The sequence below is a fragment of the Pongo pygmaeus genome, chromosome 15 (genome assembly GCF_028885625.2).
Source record: "Pongo pygmaeus isolate AG05252 chromosome 15, NHGRI_mPonPyg2-v2.0_pri, whole genome shotgun sequence".
Classification (NCBI taxonomy): domain Eukaryota; kingdom Metazoa; phylum Chordata; class Mammalia; order Primates; family Hominidae; genus Pongo; species Pongo pygmaeus.
In genome coordinates this window covers 53238800-53261195 of record NC_072388.2, presented here as the reverse complement: position 1 = coordinate 53261195, position 22396 = coordinate 53238800, and the positions used below count along the sequence as shown (strand labels likewise).

The following is a 22396-nucleotide window of genomic DNA, read 5'->3' as shown; positions in this document are numbered from 1 at the left end:
CCAGTATCCATTCTATTCAAGTGCGTTAGAAGAAGATCTTAAAACTGTCAAGGAGTGTCAGAATGTGGGTAACTTAGTAAAAAATGTAACCGAGCTGATTCTGCCAACTACAGAGAAAAGAAGAAAGCTCAAATCAGCTCAAAGAAAAAGATCAATCAAAGGGAGAAGGATAAGGAGAAGATCATATCCAACTACAGGTAATGTCCCAACTCCATGCTCAGATACAAAGGGTTTTCTCTAATAGAAGACTGCACAACAGAATTCTGAAGAGGCACCATTCATTCCACATAACAGATAAACACCTCCTACAGGCCACCCTGCTGCTTCTCGGGGCACTGCTAATTCGGGACAAGGTTGCCAGACTCAGCAAATACAACTATAGGACCCCTAGTTACATTTGAATTGCAAATACACCATGAATAATTTTCTAGTATACGTGGTATAAGTATGCCCCATTCGCAGTTCAAATTTAGCTGGGGTTCCTGTAATTGGCAACCCTACAGGAGGGAGATAAAGCACAGCCCCTTCCTCCTGGAGCCAATGTTCCAGTGCAGGACTTCTTAAAAGGTAAAAAATTTATCTTTTTATCCCGTCTCTACTAAAATACAAAAAATTAGCCAGGCGTGGTAGCACACGCCTGTAGTCCCAGCTACTCGGGAGGCTGAGGCAGGGGAATCACTTGAACCCGGGAGGCGGAGGTTGCAGTGGGCCGAGATTGCGCCACTGCACTCCAGCCTGGTGACAAAGAGAGACTCCGTCTCAAAAAAAAAAAAAAAAAAATCTTTTAAGCTATACAAAAGTTAAATTAGCAGCACACTTTACCCTCATAAACTTTTCACCAAGATTCACCAATTCTTAATTTTTGTCACCTCATATATAAACATTTGAGAATAAGCTGCAGTAAGTCCTCATCCCTAAAGACTTCTGCATGCGTCTCCTAATAAGGACATTTCCTGGTGTGACTAAGGTACAATTATAACAGAAGGAAATGTATAATTGATGCAGCATTATCCCCTAATACATAGACTACATTTAAATTTCACCAATTGTCCCAATACTGCCCTTTAGAGCAATGTTTTTTCCCAATCCAGGATCCAATCCAGAACTTCATGTGGCATTTAGCTATCATATTGCTGTAGATTCCTTCACTCTGGGGCATGTCCTCACCTCACCTAACATGGCAGTGTCAATCCAGTGTGCTAAGTGCTGAGCTGGTGATATGCAGATGCCATATGGGAGCTCAGGGGACGATGAGGCATCTTCTTCTTTGTCTTCGAGGCATCTTCTTTGTCCTCGCACAAACATATCTGCTCTGTTCAAGGACTGAATAACAGCTGATGGACACCATTCGCCAGTTTAACTTGTGAAGTTCAACAAAATACCCAAGCACCTCCTATTTTAACTCTGGGCATCTTTCTCTCTCTCAATGAGAAGGTAGGAAAGTCTTTAAAAATAAAAAATAAAATTAAAAAAAAAAACAGCAGCAGCAATTCTTGTCCAAATTATTCCTATCTAAAATGTTGTGAACTAAACATACATACGCCACAATTATTTCCATATAACCCACCAGCAGCTTAATATCAGAATCACACATGAGGCTCAAGTTTGACCTTATAGCTCAGAATTTCAATATTTTAACTGTGCTCAGATCATCTGCAAATACCACAATAATCTGCAAAATGTGCTAACACAGCTCATTCTGCCACAAAAAGAAAATGTGAAAATAGGGAGGTTTTGTTAAAATAATAACAACAAAGAACAATGACAAGAAAGCCTTCTCTTTTTCCAATGAACGCTTGTTCAGTGAAAGGTAAAAGTGGAAATAATATTATAGAACGAAAAGCAAAACAATTATTTTCTTGTTTAGCTGAGGTACACAGAAACACTCAAAGGTTTTGCACTGAATGGGTTTAAGTTTAATAATAATTTTTATCTAGGTTTACCTCCTTAAAAACAGAATTTTAAAAAATTATCAGAAATTTTTAAAGAATCCATACTATCAAAATAGGTATAGAATCCCTGTGGCATGCTTTGAATGGTTCCATGACCACTCATACTGGAATCTTTACAGGCAGGGATACAGAGGTCACAATACAACATTTTATGTGACTTTCTCCAAAAGAAATTCTTTAGCATGGACACCTGAGTCCTTCATACTTGAAGAGAGTACATTTAATTATCTAATCAATTAAAAGGATGAAAGTGAACACAAACTTAACTTTGATGTTATAGACAGTCCAGCCTGTGGAAATCAGGGCCACAAGGCTTAAAGTCCCAATTGAATTGGATCATTGGATGCAGGCCTTCGTTCAGGCCCAGAGGGGCCTGGTGTTCGCCAAGAGAACCATGTGTTTATTTCAGCTCTTGCTAACAGTGCAAAAGCTCTGAAAAAGAAACCATGGTCATCTTTTCCCGGACCTTTTAAAACCCACATTCCTGAATTTGTATCCCATTGTTTCAACTGGTACTTTGAGAATAATGTCACTCTGCTTTTGTATAATATGATACAGTTTACAAAGTACTTTTAAACATCCATAATCCTGGTAATAGCCTTGTGATTTCTGTAGTGGTAACTCCATTTCACAGATGAGGAACCTGAGGCTCAGAGAGCTTAAATAATTTTTACAAGGTAACACACTTGTACATGATGACACCAAGACCCTAACCCAGGTCTTCTGTAAGGGTCTGAGGGGAAACCAGCATCTATTTCCTCTGGCCTTTATCATATATATCTTGGTAACAGCGTGAGGATTCTCATCTTGACCTGCTTTGTTAATCAATCTGTAGGCACTTAGATTTACCTCACAATCTAGATGGTAAACCCCTTGTGGATTACGGACGTCAGTTAAATTTTTTTAAATTCATTCATCCGCTCTTTCAACAAAAACGTTCTGAGATCACCTATGAGCTAGACACACTATTAGGCACTGGAGGATAAAAGTGACTAAGGCACAGGGTAATCAGATAGTGAATAACACCAGTACCTTGAGACTAGTGCTATACAAAGGTATCAGCAGGGCACCAGCAAGCCCTGAGAGACTGGGGAAGACCCTCAGGAAGAGCTGTCGTAGACAAGGAGACTCCTGGTTGGTCCACACCACCATACACATTAACACCCAGTAAGGAACTGTTTAACCAACGAATGAATGAAATTTCTCCCTACAGGCAGTGGGCAGTCATGAAGGACACCCAGTGCTCCACTAGGGTTTAGGGCAACTCCAGAGTAGCCGAGTCAGATTCTGCATAAACCAAGAGGACATTGCTGGAACAGTGATTATAACATACTTCCTACACTGTAACACTTTGCAATTTCAAAATATGAGGGCTAATCACTTTCCAATTCAAACAAAAATGTGCTTTATTGTGAGTAAAGAAACAGAAAGGGGTGGGGGAGTCTGGAAATGACTTTGAGGGGACCATTTTAATGAATGTAGTCTTTGAAATTCAGGTATATAGAGGCTCTCTCATTTCCAGCACAAAAAGTCATTCACTGTGGCAGCCAAGTCGGCCATGAGAAAGTTGCGATATCAAAGTCTAGGTCAAAGTCAGGAAGCGACTGGATGTAACACCAGCTCTTCCCCTACTAACAGGTGCCCTTAGTGGACCCCAGTACACCTCAGTCTTCTCAGGTCTTCAACAAAGGGGCTGCAGTATGTAAGGTCTCTTCTACTTCCTTAATTGCATGTTGCTAGTAAATGAAATAAATACAACTCACTCTTAAACCAACTGTAACATGTTTTCCTAAACTAATGTTCTGAAAATTTCCACCACTTACAAACAACAGGAGAGCTCATTTTAATTTACAGCCCTCAGATTGGTGCTTTGCCCAATTCCAGATCCTATGGAGATCCTGATCCAGCACATCAATTCCTAGTTTGTCAAAGTCAAGGACGTCATGAGCAATTACGTAACACATTCCTTAGGCTTTCCTTTCTGCAGCGTGCAGGGCCTGTTTCCCTCCCCAAGCCCAGCCCATTCATGCAGAGGCCACAGAAGCAACCATTCCATGAGTCTTCCTTGAAGGAAGAGAGATGTTTAAATCAATGCCTTTCACTTAATTTTTTTAAAGCCAGTGGAAAACCAAAGCTAAGCCATACCAAGCTATGGAGAGTTAAAATGTAATAAGTAAGAGGAATATTTAAATGGACAAGCTGAAAAGAATTTTTCTAAGATGAAACATATACAATGTTACTGTGAATTATTAAAACTATCATTAAAAATACATGTTTTTCGTTCAATTGCCAACATTTTCATTTACCTAAGAACTGGAATCTATCTTCAGCATTCATGCAATAGCAAGGATTCAACATAGGTTTTGGGATCAGAAAGATGCTGGTGACCTTAGGCACATTTCCAATCACTCTAAACCTAAGTTTCCTCATCTGGAAAATGGAGATAGTATCTACTTTGAGAGATTCATATAACTTAGAAACCAGTGATTAAGCACTTACAGTGTGCTTGACTCTGAGAGGTCAGCCCATTATCTAATTATTGAAATATACTGCATTTAATTTTCACAACCACTCGGTCTACTTCTTTGTATCATTCATCCATTCAATAACAGGAGATAGTGTTTGTGTATGTATGCTGCTGTCTGCACAGTGTGTGACACACAGAACATGCTAAGAAAAAAGAATAGACGCTCTTACCATTCAAAGAATATCATATGGTCATTTTTAGAACTACACGGAGAGAACAAAAAAGATATGGAGGTTTAGACAGCAATTCTGAGTTACTTTTGTTAATAAGTGCCTAACACACTCAGCACTTATCACTGCTTTTGGGTGACCCAAAAGAAGCAAGATTCAATTCACTCCATTACAGCTTTTTCTTAAATGTGGAAGCCCTACTCATCACAGTGATCTAGCCTTTGACTGTCTACTACCATAAAAAAACTGAAAATCTACAGGTGTATTTCATAAAAAGCCACAAATCTGTGGTCCAAACAGGCCAAAAAGTGCAGGAGGAATACACTGGAAATCAAGAAGACTTTTATTTTTATTTTTTATTTTTTTAAGATGGAGTCTCACTCTGTCACCCAGGCTGGAGTGCAGTGGTGCAATTTCGGCTTACTGCAACCTCTGCCTCCTGGGTTCAAGCAATTCTCCTGCCTCAGCCTCCCGAGTAGTTGGGACTACAGGCGCACACCACCACGCCCAGCTAATTTTTTGTATTTTTGGTAGAGATGGGGTTTCGCCATGTTGGCCAAGCTGGTCTTGAACTCCTGACCTCAAGTGATCCGCCCACTTCAGCCTACCAAAGTGCTGGGATTACAGGCATGAGCCAGTGCGCCCACCAAGAAAACTTTTAAAACCACCCTTATTTATTCACTCATTCATTCATTTACTCATCTTGTCTCTCTCTCTCTCTCTTTCTCCTCTGCTCTCAATAGTTTTGTGTTCCTATCTTCATTCCTGATTTATAGAAATCATAGAATCTAATCTTAAGGTCAGAAGGGACTTTGGAAGTCATCCAAGAAATCAGAGCTTCTTTTCTAAGCAAATAGACACTAAATCCCTACAGTAGAGAGGCACGTGGGGTGGTTCCGAAGCCAGAGTGCTTGTTTCCTCCCTGACAAAAGGAATAATGGCAGTTCCTACCTCATCTCATAGGGTTATCGGGAAAAATAAATGAGGTCATGTTATGCAAACAACTGGCACAGAGCAGGTGCTCAATAAACAGGAGTCAGTCTTATTCGCAAGGATTATTCTGCTCGATGCTAAAGGCTCGTCCAACTCTGATGAAGCCCAGGCCACTGCATTGTTTGGGCAGCCCTAATCATCAAAAAGTTTTTCTCTACTCTGAGCTAAATGAACAGCAGCTTCCACCCACTGCCCTCTACATGGACAGAGAATTTAACCCTTCAACTCCAAGCCAGCTTTCTGAGTAAGCAGTGACAGCTCTCTGCTCATCTTCTTCTCAGTTCGCCCTGGCTTTTGAGCGCCCCCCGCCATCCTGTCTTGTCTGGCCACATCCTGATTTGTCCATCTCCCTCCGAGTGTGTACCCAGAACTGCCTCCTGGACTCCAGGGAGAGTGCGGCTCGTAGCACAGACTTGTTCTGAGTACAATGACTGTATCACAGTTTAGTGGCTTTGGGGGCAACCACATTGTGACATTATTCATATGAAGTTGTAAGTCTGCTAAAAGCCAGAGTCCCTTTTCATGCATGCTATTGAAGCACTATGCCTTCTCTAGCTTAGGTTTAGGGGATGCCAATGTAGGGGCTACACTTTAATGCTTTATATGTCATCTTGTTACATTCAAGTATTTTGATCATGATTCTGTCATCAAGCCATGAGCTATCCTTCTAGGTTCATCCATAGATTTGACAAACATCTTCTCACTTTGGATAACACTGCAGCCCTTGCTGTGGACCCCAGCTTCACACAGGTACAACCTGACAGCACCCTGCCTTGGCTGTACCATGTCTTTCCAGCATTCTGCCTTGGGGCATCTTTGAGACACCTGCAGAAACATGTACAAACCTGACAGTACAGGGACTCAGTACCCCGGGGCAACCCTTGGCCAAGGGAGAGGGGAATAATGGATACATGCCTACCTCATCTGTCCTTCAGCCACTTCCCAAGCACATTCTATGTGGCTCCTCAGAGGATCCCTGTGGGATTAAGCCCCCACTGCCCACAGCAGTGACCAGCTTGATAATGCAGGCTTGTGTTGGCTCTTCCTCCTTCCTTGTTTCTCTCTTTGTAGCCCCTTTTCCTGTTGCCTGGGATCAGTGCCCAAAATAAGCCACCCACACACCAGCCCTTGCCTCAGGCTCTGCCTTCTTGGGGACCCCAGGCTAAGTCACACTCCATCAACACTAGTGATAATGTCCAACATGTGAGCTTCAATGTACAGCACCAGAGATCTCCCTTTAGGCAGACAGTGGCTGGAGACAGGCCTGTAACAGTCACTGAAACCACTCTAAAGCCACACAACTAGATTCTCACCTGCTGCTATTTCTCCATTAATTCATCAGGAAATAAGAGGTTTTGTCAAAGGCTATGCTGAAACTTAGATATGGGATTCCCTGTGATCTGCCTGGAACACAGAAGTCTCTCAGCAAATGCTATCTCCCCTCCTTTCCCACTGCCCCATCAGATAGGAAATGGCATTAGTTCTCCACGGTCCACCCTCCCACTCATAGCAAAACCATGATGGTTCCTATTTCTTCATCCATACACTCACAGATTATGTTTTAAATATTCTTCTGGTATCTTGCACAGGCCCAATATTAACCTCTCAGATGCCTACAATGTACAAAACCTGGTTTCTCCCTCCTTTTTCCTTTTTCAAATGGAGACAAGGTTATTTATCTTGAGGCACATGGAGTGGTTCTAAAGTCAGACGGTTTGTTTCTCCCATTCATTTACCACTCTTCAAAATTTCAAAACTGGTTCAGCATTGACATTTTAGTCACGCATTTTAACTGTGTTTAAATCACATGTTTGGTGCACATACACAGATAGAAATGTATACAATGAAAGTCAATGTTGTGTATGTATTTATGCTGCATACACAGACGCCTGGATTCTATGACAGATCAGGATAAACTGCTTCAGAAATTCCAGTGATTGAACTTTATGGGAGTGCTCTAGGGAAGTAGGGGGAAGAGAACTCTCCCATCCAGTCTCTGGAATGAACATTCCTGCTCTTTCCAGCTGAACTTTACAGCCCATAGCATCAGCAAAAAAAAAAAAAAGAAAAAAAAAAGAAAGAAAGAAAGAAAGAAATCTTTCCTGGAGCCTCATTTTCCCTAAGACACTGATCACTAGAGTGCCTGGAAATTTCAGCATATCCAAAAAGCTCGGGGAAATTCTCCAGCCTTCTTCAAACCCAAACTCAGTGCAGGCTGTGAGAGGTAGTTCAAAGAACCAGTGAGAGAATTATTGCTGAAAGCAGTATATAAAATGCTCAAATAATTTAATGAGTGACCACACTACCAAACTAAAAAGCACCAGTATTTCAGTGCTTACATACATAAGTAAAACTTGAAAAGATTTTTAAATCAATAATTCCATCATATGAAACACACCTGCACCACTAGGATACTCTCTGACTAAAGCAATCCATGGGGATTTTCCAGGGCAAAGTGACCTCAAAGTGCCCGTAGACACTTAGCATGCACTTTTGTACATTACTAGTTAGGACTGACCACAGTGTCCACCTTGTCCTGTCTGTCTCCTCCCCCTGCCTTCCAAAGAGGTCCCACCACCAGAGCTAAGAAAGATTTGTTTTGCTCTGCATGTGAAGCCAACAGAAAACTGTAGAGAGACTCAGAAAATGACCTTCCTCATAGCAGCAAGTTCAGTGGGCAAAAGATAAGTGCTCCCCATCTTATTATAGGAAACCACCTGGGCCAGTTTAAAACCCAGCCCTAAGCAAGGGCTCTAACAGGTTACTGCCATTTGATAGGGGCTGAGACAGGAGAAAGAGCATCGGACTGAGGAGAGTCAGATTCTGATCCCAGATCTGCTGGCCATAGCTTTGTCAACCAATGTCTTGTCTCAGAGCCTGAGAAAGACCACTGCCCTTGGTCACAGATTTCCAAACTGCTCTCCTAGGACAGTCAGGTTTGGGGAGTAGGGGGTTGGGGGGACATTCACTTCCCATAAGCCTTCATCTAAGTTCTCATTTGCAAACGAAAATCTTCTGACACACAGTGGTAAAACTTGAAAGCTACTGCACCAAATTGCCTCTAAATTACCTTTCATTTCTAATAGTCCACCCTCAAAGTATGGTCTGCAGATACGCAGCATCAACATCACCTGGGAGCCTATTACAACCCCAGGAGTTCAGCTCCACCTCCACAGGCCTCTTCAATCAGAGTTTTCAGTACAAGATCCCAAAGTGATCTGCATGCAACTAATTTTGAGTACTGGTCTACGACACTTTATCTTTTCCTCTAACTGTTTCAGATGTTATTGCTCAATGCTAGTTAGAGTCAAAGCATCCTACAAAAATATCCTACTAGGAGGAGCCAAGAGAACTATTACTAAGTCTTACAATGTTATGCATACTTAAGCGGGATGAAAATACTAGGTGACCAGATGTTCCATTTTCCTATCTTTAAATATACTGGAAATCATAGAGTGTTGGGATTGATTCTCCATTCACTAAGCAATCACTTATGACGGTGAATATCCCTCATGCTCCCCTCTCTCTACTCTATTCACACTCATCCTTCCAAGGCCCAGGAAGCCTGCCCCTTCCATGGCACATGCACAGAGTTCCCTGCATGTGTGGTTTTCTTGATGAAACTGGCATTTGAGGTACTACAACAGCAAGAATCTTATAAGCCCTAAAAGCACTTACTTCATGTGACACAGTCAAGATTACTTCTTCCATTCAGCTTCTCAGACTGCCCAATCCACCCTGTTCTCTCCTTTCACTCAATTTCAGTTTTGTTCTCTAATCAGAACCACAGCACTTAGCAACTGTGTATGATCGAATTATTACATATTTTCCTATGTTTGTTTCAGCTCTGCAACTCGAGTGTAAGCTACTTGAGAGGAGTAATGTGTATTTCAGCTTTTGACAGGGCCCTGGGCTCTCTGCTGGGGTATTTGGTAAATTTATATGTGCCAAGGAACTCAGTCCCACTTTCTTACCAGATACACTTTGTCAGGTACCATTATAATGGCACTGTATTATCTACTGTGTAAAAGAAACCACTGAATCATTTGATTGCTTTTTCCTAGTAAACTAAGACAAGAAAGCTGTTTTAAAATGTTGATATGTGGAATGGGAACAAAATACTAGAATGAGCTTCCGGGTTCCAGGGAATCCCATGTTCCTACATAAAAGCAGGCAGGTCCTCTGAATTCCAAGCTGGCTGTTGGGACGTAGGCAGCAGAGCAAGGCCCAAGCCTTGACTCTCGGCTCCCGTTCTAAAAGTTCTGCTTTCTTTGGGAAAATCCTGCCTCAGGCAGCTTCAATGGAAGCAAAAATAGCTCAGAAGGGATGTCTGCTTCTGCATCTTAATCTATGTGAATTGGATGAGCTCAGTGAGGCCTTGGAAGGAATGATCAGGAGAGATGAAAAGGAAGGAACATACTAAAATTTCAAAGTAGTGATTGTATATTTTAAAAAGGAAAAGAAAAGATTTCTATGAGCACCATACCTTTCCTAGCAAATGAGTTACACAAAGCACTTCACCCACAGATGAAAACCTCCAAATTTCTCCTTGGGTCAAGGAGAAGCAATATTTTCCCTCTTCTCTGGTGTTGTCAATTTTCTTTAGAATTAGACTTCTGTAGGACTGTCTGGGAAGTTTTCAGTTACTTTCAGCCCTTCAACCCTCATCTTGTGTCCTCGTTTGTTTATTTAAACAAAAACAAGCCAATTTGACTGTTGTGAAGTTTCTCTGCCTTTTACTTGCTTTGATGGGGCCTGTTTATAGCATATACTCAATTGTTGAAAGCCGTGAGCGCCCAGACAATACAACCAAATCCAAATTATTCACAACAAAGAGTACAAATATGTATGACCTGCTACAACTTACAAGCAGCAGTAACCTGCAGGGCCATCCCAGACCGACCCAAAGAAAATTACAAAACCCTAAGTAAAAAGTGCTTCACATATAAAGCCCCTATATATTTCATTCAGCAAAACGATTTCTTCTTTTCACATTCACCAACTGAAGGAAAAAGTGTTGATAAGTTATTTGGGAAAACTGGGTCAGGGCTGCATATTTTTAGGAGACAGAGTGAAAAAACAAAGCTAAAACATAGAAGGTGGGTCCCAGTAGACTTATATCTTTTTAGGGTTCCAAGTCATCCTCAATCTCTTCTTCATAATCCTTTAAATGAGAAGATTTCTGATCATTTAGAAAAATATTATTTATATCAATTCTATATTAATTAAAGGCAAATTTAAACCTGAGGGATAGAATAGATCCTTGCTGGATCATTAACAAGTAACTTCCGGACAATAACAAGGTTTTATAATCATCATTTCTCAGATAAGAAAACTGAGGCTTAGAAATTATTTAACTAGCCCGGGCTGATTTAAAAATCTATACTCTAAAAATCTTCTACAACTTATGCCCTCCTATGACTATAAATAAATGGCCACGTGGAGAATACTTTTTTCTCCATTTCCATCCTTCCTTCTCCTGCATATGCCAATGCAGACAGCAACCAAGCTGCTCTCAGAAGATAATGCCACCATGTGGCCAAAATGGAAACTGTCTGAACTAAACTGGCTCTTCCACTCATGCCTCTCAGAGGATCATGCATGTAGGCCCATACACTAAAGGGGATAACACTATCTTCTGCATGGGAGATACCTTCTTGAGCCCTCTTTACAATCCTTTTTATATTAATATATTGAACCAACTCCTATTCGCCCCTCAGGACTCAGCTCAAATGTATCTCCTCCTCAGGGAAGTCTTCCCTGATTCACCAGGCAATAAGTGGCTAGGTTCACAATGCTCCCAGTAGGCCTCTCCTCATACTTTTTATCCCCATATCTATGCTTCAGCACCTATGATATTATATTAGTCATTTACCCCACACTAAGAGTATCTATCTGTACTAGGCACTGGACTAGAGTTAAGTTACCTTTACATTTCCATTGCATAACACTGGGTCAGGAAAATAGCAGGCAGTCAGAAAATGTTTGTGGAATGAATAAATGAATGAAAAAATGACAAACAAGATCTTATCCATATAATCAGGAAAACCTCTTCTGCTGCTTTCTTTTTATTCCATTTGTAACCTTAAAAAGTAACGCAGGGTGGAGGATGGCATACTTGTACTACGGAAACCAAAACCATAAAAATCATGGAACCAACATACCTACCCTCTAATGACAGCAAGTTTACACAAATATGGGGTGAGGGTGACAGCCCCTCATCCCATTCTAAATGTGTTACCTCCAATACACTATGGATTATCAATTTTTTTAAAAAAGTTAGAATTGTGTCTAGAATAAGAGTATACATTCTGAGAGAGAGTCTTCAATCTCCACAATTATTTTTTGTCTCAAACATCACCATTTTGGATACTCTTTTCTCTTGTATTTAACTATAAGTATTTAATTTATTGTCATTTACTTACCACAAACATACACAAATAGTGTATATTTTGTGGGTTACGTTTTTGTGGATTAACTTATAAATCTCTATGAAAAATATATTTCAAGTCCAAGTGACAAAAGCCATAAATAAACAATGCCACAAAATCTATTTTTCTTTTGAAAACTTCAGGTAAAGTCAGTGGGTTGCATTTTTGCTACTTGTAGGTATCAAATGACCTGCTAGTCCCGGAATTGAGACTGGCCAGAAGTCTCAATGTTCAACTGGGGCAGTAGCTGAAGAGACTTATCTAAGGTTATAAGGATCCTGGGAACAAGACTGTACTAGAGAACTGATCATGACCATATCTGTTAAAAGAAAAACACATACAAATAAATCCATAGAGATTGATTCAATCATTTTCTTGGAATCTCCAATGACCATGAGCCTGAGGCAAAGGATGAACCAGTGAATCACTAGATTCTCAGTAAATTTAAGAGAATGAAAGCACCAAATTACATCCCACAAATCTCAAATAAATCATGTTTAATGCGCAGGATATCTCACTATTTAAAATCAATCCTGCATAAAACAAGAGATACATTCATACTATTACTAGTAATTTTTCCTTTATTATACTGAGATTGAGTCCCAGATATGAATTTGTTTCCCATTTACCAAGTATTAAAATCTCTAAACACTAGACGAAATGTGAGGGTTTTTTAAATTGATGATTACAAAATAAAGTGATACAAGATGACTTCAGTACAGGAAATCTCGGCAATCCAATGAATGAGTCATTCTGCACAGCCTAGTTTTCTGAATTGGTAAGAGCCTTACACATCAAAACAGCTCAGAGGTTAATTATTCTGGGTGTAAATATTTCCAAAGTATATTGAACATTTCCTTCTCTTTTTAAAGAGTGTATCTAAAAATGTATTATTTCCGTAGTTCACCGTTAACAACAGTAAATAGCAATTATTTGTTTATGTTATTATAGAGTGGGGCCTGCAAGGTCAATTGAGGGTTCCCACCCTAATATTCCCGAGCCTTCAAAGTTTCTGCCCCAATTCTTGTCTAAAGTTACAGTTTCTCTGTCTCTTCCCTAGTTGTCAGGCTGTCAGGGGTCACTTTTTACTACTGATTACAGCAGTCCCTCACCCCATTCTAAATGTGTTACCCCCAATACACTACGGATTATTTGTCAAATTTTTTAAATGTTAGGATTGTGTCTGGAGTAAGAGCAAGTACATTCTGAGAGAGGGCCTGAAATACTCTCTTGGACTTTCATGCTATCTACTCTGGTTGCGAAGTGGACTTTTGGCCCCCTTCCTGGTTCTTGGCTAGTTTCCGGATATGCAGAGAGCCACACTACAGACTCAGGTATGCTATGACAACTCCTGATGCTCTTTATGATCCCCACACTCCAAAAGTAAACCAAATCATCACATGACCTCCTAAGAAATTTCTGTCCTGGCCACACAACAAAACAAGTGTAAAGATTTCCATGCAGGCAAAATGTCTACGTGAAGGATTAATCCAGAAACTGGAGACTAGTTCCTATCTTACATAATGGTTCTGTATTTTGTATATCTACATCATTTAGCAGCATGAACAGGTGGGTATCTTCTACAAATAAGTATGGCCAAACATTTCTTAAGGGAAAAAAATTGCCAAGTGACTTCAAAAAATTCACAGTTCAATTTTTTTAATTATGAGATTTTTAAAATTGGGCCACCTTATTTTAACATTTAACTGTTTTACTTACTCACCTGGTGGCTGCTCTATTGGGAAAAGTCATTTCCATTACTCAAAGGGAAAAAGTGCTGCTTCAACATTTGAATAACCTAAAGATGAGTTTTAACAGTCCCTACCAGCACTGAAATCAAGCATTCAACCTAAATAACTCTGCGTAAATCCTCTGCAATCTATAAAATGCAAAAGTTTATATAACCCTGTTTGTCAAACCTGAGAAAGTAAAGCCGAGCAGGTAAACCAGGCTTCCCGCTGAAATTAAGGAAGGAAGCAAAGAGGGTGGATCATCAGTTACCCTAGTTATGCTTCCACACCCCAGTGAAGGAGGCTGGCCCTCCAGCTATTTATAAACGTGGAGCTCAACCAAAGGGGGCCCTGTCATCGCCACCCCAGTGAGTCCTGGTGTGAGCTGGGAGGCTCGGGCTCAATGGAATCTCCTTCAATGTGGCCCTCCATACTTGGCCATGCAGGATCTTTCGGGTGCAGTCCTGTCTGGTCAGGAAAAGAACTGTGAAGATTTCCAGCGGTCACTTCCACCCTATGATTCTATATATGGAAGCATCCCATTCTAGTGTTTTCACCATCATGCACACCATACTAGGGAGGAGGAATGAGTAGGCCGGCTCGCTTCTTGCTGTTCTGAAGGCACACTCACTTTAGTGTCTCCCAGGCCCCACTGCCCTGGACTAGACCTTGTCATCAAATGGCAGCCCAGACCTCTGCTGAGCTTTGCAGGCTCGCAGCTCCAACATGGAACAGCTGGAAGAGGACCCTGCATTCTTTTCTCTGCATAAACACTGGGGGCTCTGTTCACCCTCCTGCAGCAGCATGAACTAAAGAATTTCCCCCTATCCAAAATCACAACCATCAGCCTTTCCCCCCATCCCCCAGCCTCCTCCTACCCTCCAGGATATAATTTCAGTCTGTCACCACCCACGCTAGCAAATAGGAAACTGCTGGACCTTTCGACTATATTCACTTTCCATACTAGTTGAGGTGTCTGTAAATACTAGCAGGGTAATATGAAACGATTCTGTTCTATTCAGTAAAGTTTCCTAACGAAAAGCATTAAGTAACCCACTTCATGCCTGTCCTTTCTCCAAGACCCTTTCTACAAGATCCGTATCAATATGGATAATGTCACGAGCGGTAAGCTTAACCGCATAATACATATATATACTGCAAATGTCATTTTACTAGTCTGTAGCGTCACCTGCATATTATTCTGAAGACGGAGCTCTAAAACCAGAATATCTGTGGGGAAAAATGAATAATAAAATTGGATTTTCATGTACTCCTCACACAGCCTTATCCAAGCTTGGCTTCTGAAGGGCAGTCCCGGGCGTCTATCATGTGTTGCTGAAATCCAGCGAGCCACGTTGCCCAAAAGAAGAAGGAGAAAGGAAAAAACACACACACCCAGAAAATCCAGACTCTACGTGACCTGACTTACTTATTTCCCAGGAAACTGCATGAGAGAAAAATCAATCATTCATGCTACCGTAGCTACCACACGGAAGGGGCTGACGGAGTTCACAGTAGGCAAAATCCCAAAGCGGCCGGCGGAGGTAAGTAGGTGGGGGGCGGTCGGGGTAGGGGGGAACCGAAGGGGGTGGATTCCGAGGGCCTCGGGGCCGCGCCGTCCAGGTCCCGGCGCGGGTGGCTGGGACTGGCTTCGGCCTGGCCCGAGGCAGGGAAGCGGAGGGAGGGAGGGAGGGGTGGAGGGGTGGGGGAGTGGACAGGCGGGACGGCGGCGGCGGCCGCACACTTACCAGGGCTGTTGGCCTCGCGTTCGAGGACGTGCAGCTCGGCGCAGTCGGCCAGCGAGTGCTCCAGGCAGAGCTGGAGGAAGCGGGCCTGGGTCTGGCTCACGCGCTTGAGCAGCGACAGCAGCGCAACAGTCTGCTCGCACTCGTTCCAGCCCTTAAACCAGCCCGCCAGCACCCCGACCTGGTCGCGAAACATCATGGTTAGGGGGCCGCCCTCGGTCTACAGAGCCCCCTGGGCGCCCCAACCCGCCCCACCCGCCCCAAAGTTTGGCGGAGCCGCAGCCCCGCGGCCGGAGACGCGTTCCCGTTCCAAGGTGGCTCTGGTGCCTGGACGCTGCAGGTACTGCCTGGGCTCCTGCCTCTCTTGTCTGGTTTCAGTTACGTTCCGGTGGTTCTGGCTGATTTCCCCAGAGACGATGACAGACAGTAGCACGGAAATGTTTCTTTAAAAAAAAAATAACGACTTTTTAAAAATCCCCCACAAGGCACACAACTGAATGAAGAATGCTTTCTCCCCCCTTCTTGCAGCTTCGGGATGGTGATTTCCGGCGTCCTGGGGTCTCCTCCCCGCTGGGCGGCAACTCGGACCCTTCACGCCCGCATTCCTGAGCGGCGATCACCACTGGAAGGAGAGAAAGAGCTGCAGTGAGACCTCGGCTAGCGGAGGAGCGCGCCCTGGGGGACGAGGGCATCAGAGGGTGCTGGGGCCGGGGGAGGGGGCGTCCCGCGGAAGATTGGGTTCCCCGAAATCCAGCCGCCCCCTCCGCACCCGATGCGGGAGATGGGCTATTCCCCACCGGGTAACAGCGAGAAGCCTGCTTCCCAGGTGCGGGAGGAGACCCCGCGGCTTCCTGTTGCTGCCGCTGCCAACGGCTGGTGCTCCCCTCACGCCCCGCCTGGGGTGGCCTCGGGCGCCGTGCCTAAGAACGCCAGCACCAGCAACAGATCTTCCCCGCGCAGAAAACTTGCAATGCGGCTGCGAAGGGGCGCGGGGGTGGGGGTGGGAGCTAATGCAAAGCAGAGGCGGAGGCAGCGGCAGCCCGAGTTCCTTCCTCCTCCTCTTACTCCTCCTCCTCCTCCTCCCAGAGAAGCAGCCGAGCGGCAGCAGCTCCATCTACAGCAACAGCCAGCATCTCCACCGCCAGGCGCCCCTCTGGATTTAGGCCGTGAGCAGCCGCGGCAGCAGCTCGAGACAAAAATAAACTCTCCCCACCCAAAGCTCCGCGCCCAGCGGGCGGCGGCGCAACCCAGAGCCCCGGCTCCCCCGCGCCGCGCCGCGCCGCGCCGCGCCAGCCCACCCGGGAGGTCTCCCTGGGCCTGCTCCGGCCGGAGCGGTCACTGTGCGCGCGCGTGTGCGTGTGTGTGCGCGCGTGTGTAGCAGGCATCCTGCCGCCGCCGCCTACGGGCGGGTCTGTCCGGCCCGGAGCCTCGCCCGCGCGTCGCAGGCCGAGGGCGGCACAGCCCTGGGCACACGCCCCGCACGGGGACGGCGGGGTCCGCAGCGCTGCTCCCTTTGGCCGGCGGGGCAGCCCCGCGGGGAATCCGGATCGGCGCCGCAGGCACACGCCCCCCAACGACAGCAAAGAAAGTTCGGCTGCGGGGGTTCCCCCAGTCCCATCCCGGTTCTGGTAGCCGCCGCCGGCGGGGAGGAAAGCCCAGCGACTCAGCCTTCAAGGAGCCGCTAGCTTCCAACAACACGCTGCTTCCGGCTCCCAGAACTTCTCGGGCGGAGGGGGAAGCCCCCGGGGAGGGGACCCCAGTGACCCGCGGGTCCCCCGCCGAAGGCCGTAGGAAGGGAGCGCTCACCTCGGTGCGGCTCATCCCGGCGGCTCGGGGGCCCTTGCGCGGGTCCGGGGCCGCGGCGGCCCTCAGCGGGGTTGGTGGCGCCCGGAGCGCCGGCCGCGGGCCATGCCGTCGGGGCGGGCGGCGCGGGGAGAGTGCGGCGCTTCGAGTCGGGGCCGCTGCAGCCGCCGCTGCTGCTGCCTCCAGTGTCGGCTCGCGGAGGACTGAGCCGCCCGAGCCGGAGCTCCCCACATGCTACTGATTAACATACACCATTACATCATGGGCTTGGCAGGGAGCGCCCGAGCGGGGGGAGAGGAACCCGGGCGGCGGCGACGGCACGCGGGGGGAGCCGGGGGGAAGGAACCCCGGACCCGGCGCAGGGCGGGGGGACGGATTCCTAAGTGGGGACCAGAAAAAGGGGAGGGGAGCGGAGTGGGAGGAGCTGGTGGCGCAGAGGGGTCGGGTAGAAGGAACCTCCGAGAGGAACGAAGAAGTTCGGGGAAGAGGACGGGTGCGGGTGAATTTCTTCCTGCGGCCGCCTGCGTGTTCTGGAGGGGCCGGGACACTCAAGCCACTGGAGCCCCGGCAGAAAGGGACCCGAGGGCGCTCGGGCGGGGGCGGTGCTGCCACCCGCTGCTTGTCCTTGGGAATGTGGTTCGTCCGCTTGGCTGACCCTCGGCCCTTCTGGGGGCCCGGGGTGGCCGAGCTGTGTGGCCCGCGGGCGGTGAGACCCGAGGTCACTGCCGCACTTGCTGGGATGGGTTCTGGGGATCGTGGAGGCAAAGGGCTCACGAGGCTGAGAGGCAGTGCGCAGGGTTGGACGTGCCCAGGCGCTAGGCTCCGTGCCGCCCTAGTCCAAGGGCCTGGCCCGGGTCGGGTGCCGGATGCCCTTTGCTCTGGCGCAGGCTCCTAGAGGCCGGCCCGGCGCCTGGCTGAGTCCCGCTCTTCCCCGGGGAGGCGGCCGAACTCCTGAGACCGGTCGGGGGAGCTGTGCCTAGCGCGCGGACTGCGGCTTCTGGCCTGGAGCGGAGGCGAGCGCCGCCCTGGGCGACAAAGAGGCGGGGCGAGGCCACCTGTCGGCGCTCAGGCGTCACCAGGCCTCGCAACCTTCACCTGGATCTGGAGAGTGCGCAGGGCCGCGGCCACACGGGGGCTTCAGGTCCTTGCCGCACAAGAGGCGAGGAGGGCGCAGCGCAGAGGCTGAGTGGCGCAGGGTGGGCTGCGAAAGTGCCTCTGCTAGTCTTGAAAGTAAAGGTTTGGTTAAAAATACCCTAAACCGTAAAAACCTCTGTGCCTCCTGATATGGGTTGAATATTCGCAAGGAGGACTGGATGACTAAATCTGGGCTATCTCCGTGATTTCAGAGGAAACACTGCTCCCTCCAGCAACTTGAGGCTTTGTTTATACGGGAGTAATTCTGAGAAGGCAGTGAAACGCGTGTTTCAGACCCAGCCTTTCCTACTCCTGCTAATCCACTGTTTTGAAGAGAAAGTATCTGAGATATTATTATACTAATTAACACTTTTGTTTTCCAACTCCAGCATATGTCCCTGGAATTTCAATGCTTTCTTCCCTTCCTCCTCAAATTTAGTTTCTGCAGCGTATAGTTCGTTTCAGACACGTGATAGCACCTAACCATCTGTTAGGGTTTTTGAAAGGTCTTGTCGAGGTCGAGCTGCAAAAATGTGGATTTTTTTTAAAAGTTAATTATTAACCAGACAGGTAAGGTATCCGCTTAATTTAATGAGTATTTTGCCCTATTTAGAAAACAGGAAACCTGGAGTCAGTGTTTTATTTTTGTTTTGTTACTGTAGAGGCAGAAAGGCATGATAGATTTTCTCCAAGAGATTACTATCAATTAGCTAATTCTTAATAATAACATATCAGGAAATAGGGAAGATTAGAGAGTATGGTCTACTTCGGTATATACCTTGCTATAAATTGTAGGCAAAGCAGATGTTGTTCTAGGGCTTTTGGAAGCTCCCAAGAGTGAATTTTTTTTAAAAGAAAGTGAAAAAACAAGAAATTTCATTAACATGTATTTTCACCTCCAGCTTACTAAAGGTATAGTAAAACTAAAAACAAAACAAACCAAAAAAAGAAAAAAAAACAAAACAAAACAAAAAACAAAAAAACAAAACTTAGGCTGGTGAATGAAAATACTGCCATCTACTGGAAGAGTGTAGTTCTTACACCAGCCTTTGACCTAGGAAAAGACATTGATTTATCTAATTTTTGAATTCTTACTGTTCAGGACACTCTAAGACATATAAAGTTGAGCATGACATGAGCTGTCAGTACTCTTGTATTTGTGTGTTAACAATTCCTTTCCTCTGGGCAAAGGAAAGGGAGTATAAATAAAACCCAGGGATGTGGCCTCACTCTTCCCCAGAGTGAAGTCATCACTCTAAAGGAAAAAAAAAATACATTCATTAAATATAAGGTATTGTATTAAGTGTGGATTTTTCCTATGTCAACCTGGACCCAGTATTATTGATAAATAAGAAGTGCCTAACACTTACTATATATTCACATCACTTGAAAAATGAATGAAATTATCCTTTCATTAGAAGAGATATTACTATGTCTATGTTCACTGTATTCCCAGTTATTCATTTGAAAAATACTTATTGTGCCACCTTGTGCCACGCACTGGGTTAGGCAATAAGTACCCTGAGTATTCTGAATACCAAGTACAGGCACTGAATACACAATGGGGTACTAACCAAGAGATACTCTATATGAATAAAACACAGATCAGATTATCATGAATTAACATTCCCAACATTATTTTGCTTTTCTCCTCCTTGGAATCTGGGAAGGGAAGAAATTGTTTTCTGAGTGAATAATACTTTTGATCAAATAATTAAAATGTTCAGATGTTCCAAAGATTACTAATTCTAGATAAATCATTGACATATTTATAAATCACTGTTTAAGAGGATGTCTGGGTATTATTTGCATAAATAAGAAATCCCAAAGATTTCATATTTATTTTAAATTTATATTTCTTCTAGAATAATCTAAAACAAAAGAAATGCATTAGATATAAAAACATTAGAGCTGTAAGCTTTAATTATTTGCTTCATAAATGAGCAAAAGTATTAAAATCTCTACATAAAGGTAAATGACAATGGATAATTGCCATTCATTTAATCATTTGATAAATATATATTGAATACTTGTTCTGGGCCAAGTCCTCAAGATAAAATGTTAAGACATTTGGTATTTTTTATCTAACACAAAAGCCCAGATAGCAAACATATATATTATTATATTATATAGCAAGAAAATATATAAATAAAATTTCATATATTCGTTACACATTTTAAATGCATATATATGCCATAGGAAAATGTGTGAAAAGATTTACACCAAAATGGTAACTAATGGCGATCTTCTCTGCATGGTAGGATTTCTGAGTATTGTTGTCTTGTTTCTCCATATTTTCTAACTTTTCTACTGTGAGTAAGAAAACTAAAACCAAAACACTATGTGAGTTCAGGCCTACTGTCTAAAACTTAATTTTAAAAGAAACTAAAGAAACTCTACTATAAAATTTAGGTCTATAACTCCCAAGAATTCTTTGAGCCTGTATCACTTCCTACCTAGGTCTTGTCCTAGACTCAGTAGTGGGTCTCCCTTCCTCACTTCTGATCTCTCCACTCTCTAGCTCAGACATTTTCTGTGGTTTCTGAATAGACACTGAATACATTCCAGACTATTTGGGCTGGCATACAAAGACTCCAGGATTCTTTATAAATCCACTATCTGCCCTTCTGCACATCTCTTCTACATGTCATTCACTGATTCATTCACAGAAAGTATTTGTTGAGTATAAATCACTGTGCTAGGCAATTAGAAGAGACAAAGATAGAAGAACCATGCTCTCTTCAACCTCCAGTGGGTAGCATAAAGTATGTTCTTGGCATGTGCGTGCACACACCCACACTTCACAAAAACGTACAATGTGAAGTGGGTCTGAGGGGAGGCAACACACAGTGTTGAGAGAGATAAGAAGAGGCAGCAATTCTGCTAGAAAATTAAGGAAGACACTGTGGCTCTGTAGCCTTTTGAGCTGCTGTTCATTGGATAAATAGTTTCAACACAGGCAAAATTTTAAACATTTAGGACACCCTATGGGGACCAGGATATCCAGATACTGTTTGCATCAAGAAAGCATCCTGAGGACTCCATGTTTGTGTATTTTAAGTTCATATTTCTTCTAGCAGTTATAAGTAAAACAAGGGAAGGAAATGCAGGTCTTCCCAGACTTTGCTGTATGCTAGTGGAAAGTGATCCTCCAGTAACCGCATCTACTAAATGAGCTATTACGTATCCTTTTTCAGATTACCTGAGAATGCAATTTTTAGGATTCTACCCCGCTGAAGTAAAAGCACCATTGCTATAAGATAAAGTATACTAAAATATAAGTATAAATACAAAAATGTTAATTTTAGCAATTTGTAATGGCAAAATGCTAGAATATTTGCAGGGCAATGAGCAAATAAAGTATTAAACCGCCATATTGTGAACTTTATGCCCTTTTTAAAATATATATATTTGTTAGAGACAGGGTTCACTGTGTTGCTCAGGCTGGTCTCAAAACTCCTGGGCTCAAGCGATCCTCCCAAAGTGCTGAGATTATAAGCGTGACCTCACCCAGCCTTATGCACTTATTTTTTAAAATAAGTTATACTTCACCTGTAATCCCAGCACTTTGGGAGGTCAAAGTGGGTGGATCATGAGGTCGGGAGTTTGAGACCAGCCTGGCCAACATGGTGAAACCCTGTCTCTACTAAAAATACAAAAATTAGCCGGGCGTGGTGGCGAGCGCCTGTAATCCCAGCTACTAGGGAGGCTGAGGCAGGAGAATCGCTTGAACCCGGGAGGCAGAGGTTGCAGTGAGCCAAGATTGCGAGATTGCGTCACTGCACTTCAGCCTGGGCAACAGAGCAAGACTCCATGTCAAAAAAAAAAAAAAAGTTATACTTGAGTAAAATGCATAAAAATATAATAGATTGATGGATAGATAGAGAAATAGATAACGTGATAAAAAACAA

The 22396-nt window shown here is 44.3% G+C and overlaps 1 protein-coding gene across 6 annotated transcripts in view; it reads right to left on the bottom strand.

Moving 5' to 3' along the window:
- SAMD4A (sterile alpha motif domain containing 4A) overlaps positions 1-17492 on the bottom strand; it is a 224610-nt gene extending 207118 nt beyond the window's left edge. For 4 of the 6 annotated variants that reach the window (XM_054449791.2, XM_054449792.2, XM_054449794.2 and 1 more), the window contains exons 1-2: positions 17355-17492; positions 15552-16170 (exon numbers count right to left, since the gene is read on the bottom strand). In XM_054449791.2, coding sequence (XP_054305766.1) covers positions 15552-15747 — 196 coding nt within the window. In that variant the 5' untranslated portion in view covers positions 15748-16170; positions 17355-17492. Of the gene's footprint in view, positions 1-15551; positions 16171-16317; positions 16546-17354 lie in introns of those variants that run through there. The other 2 variants (XM_063651606.1, XM_063651607.1) reach the window with 1 other exon arrangement.
- Positions 17493-22396: the final 4904 nt, after the last annotated feature.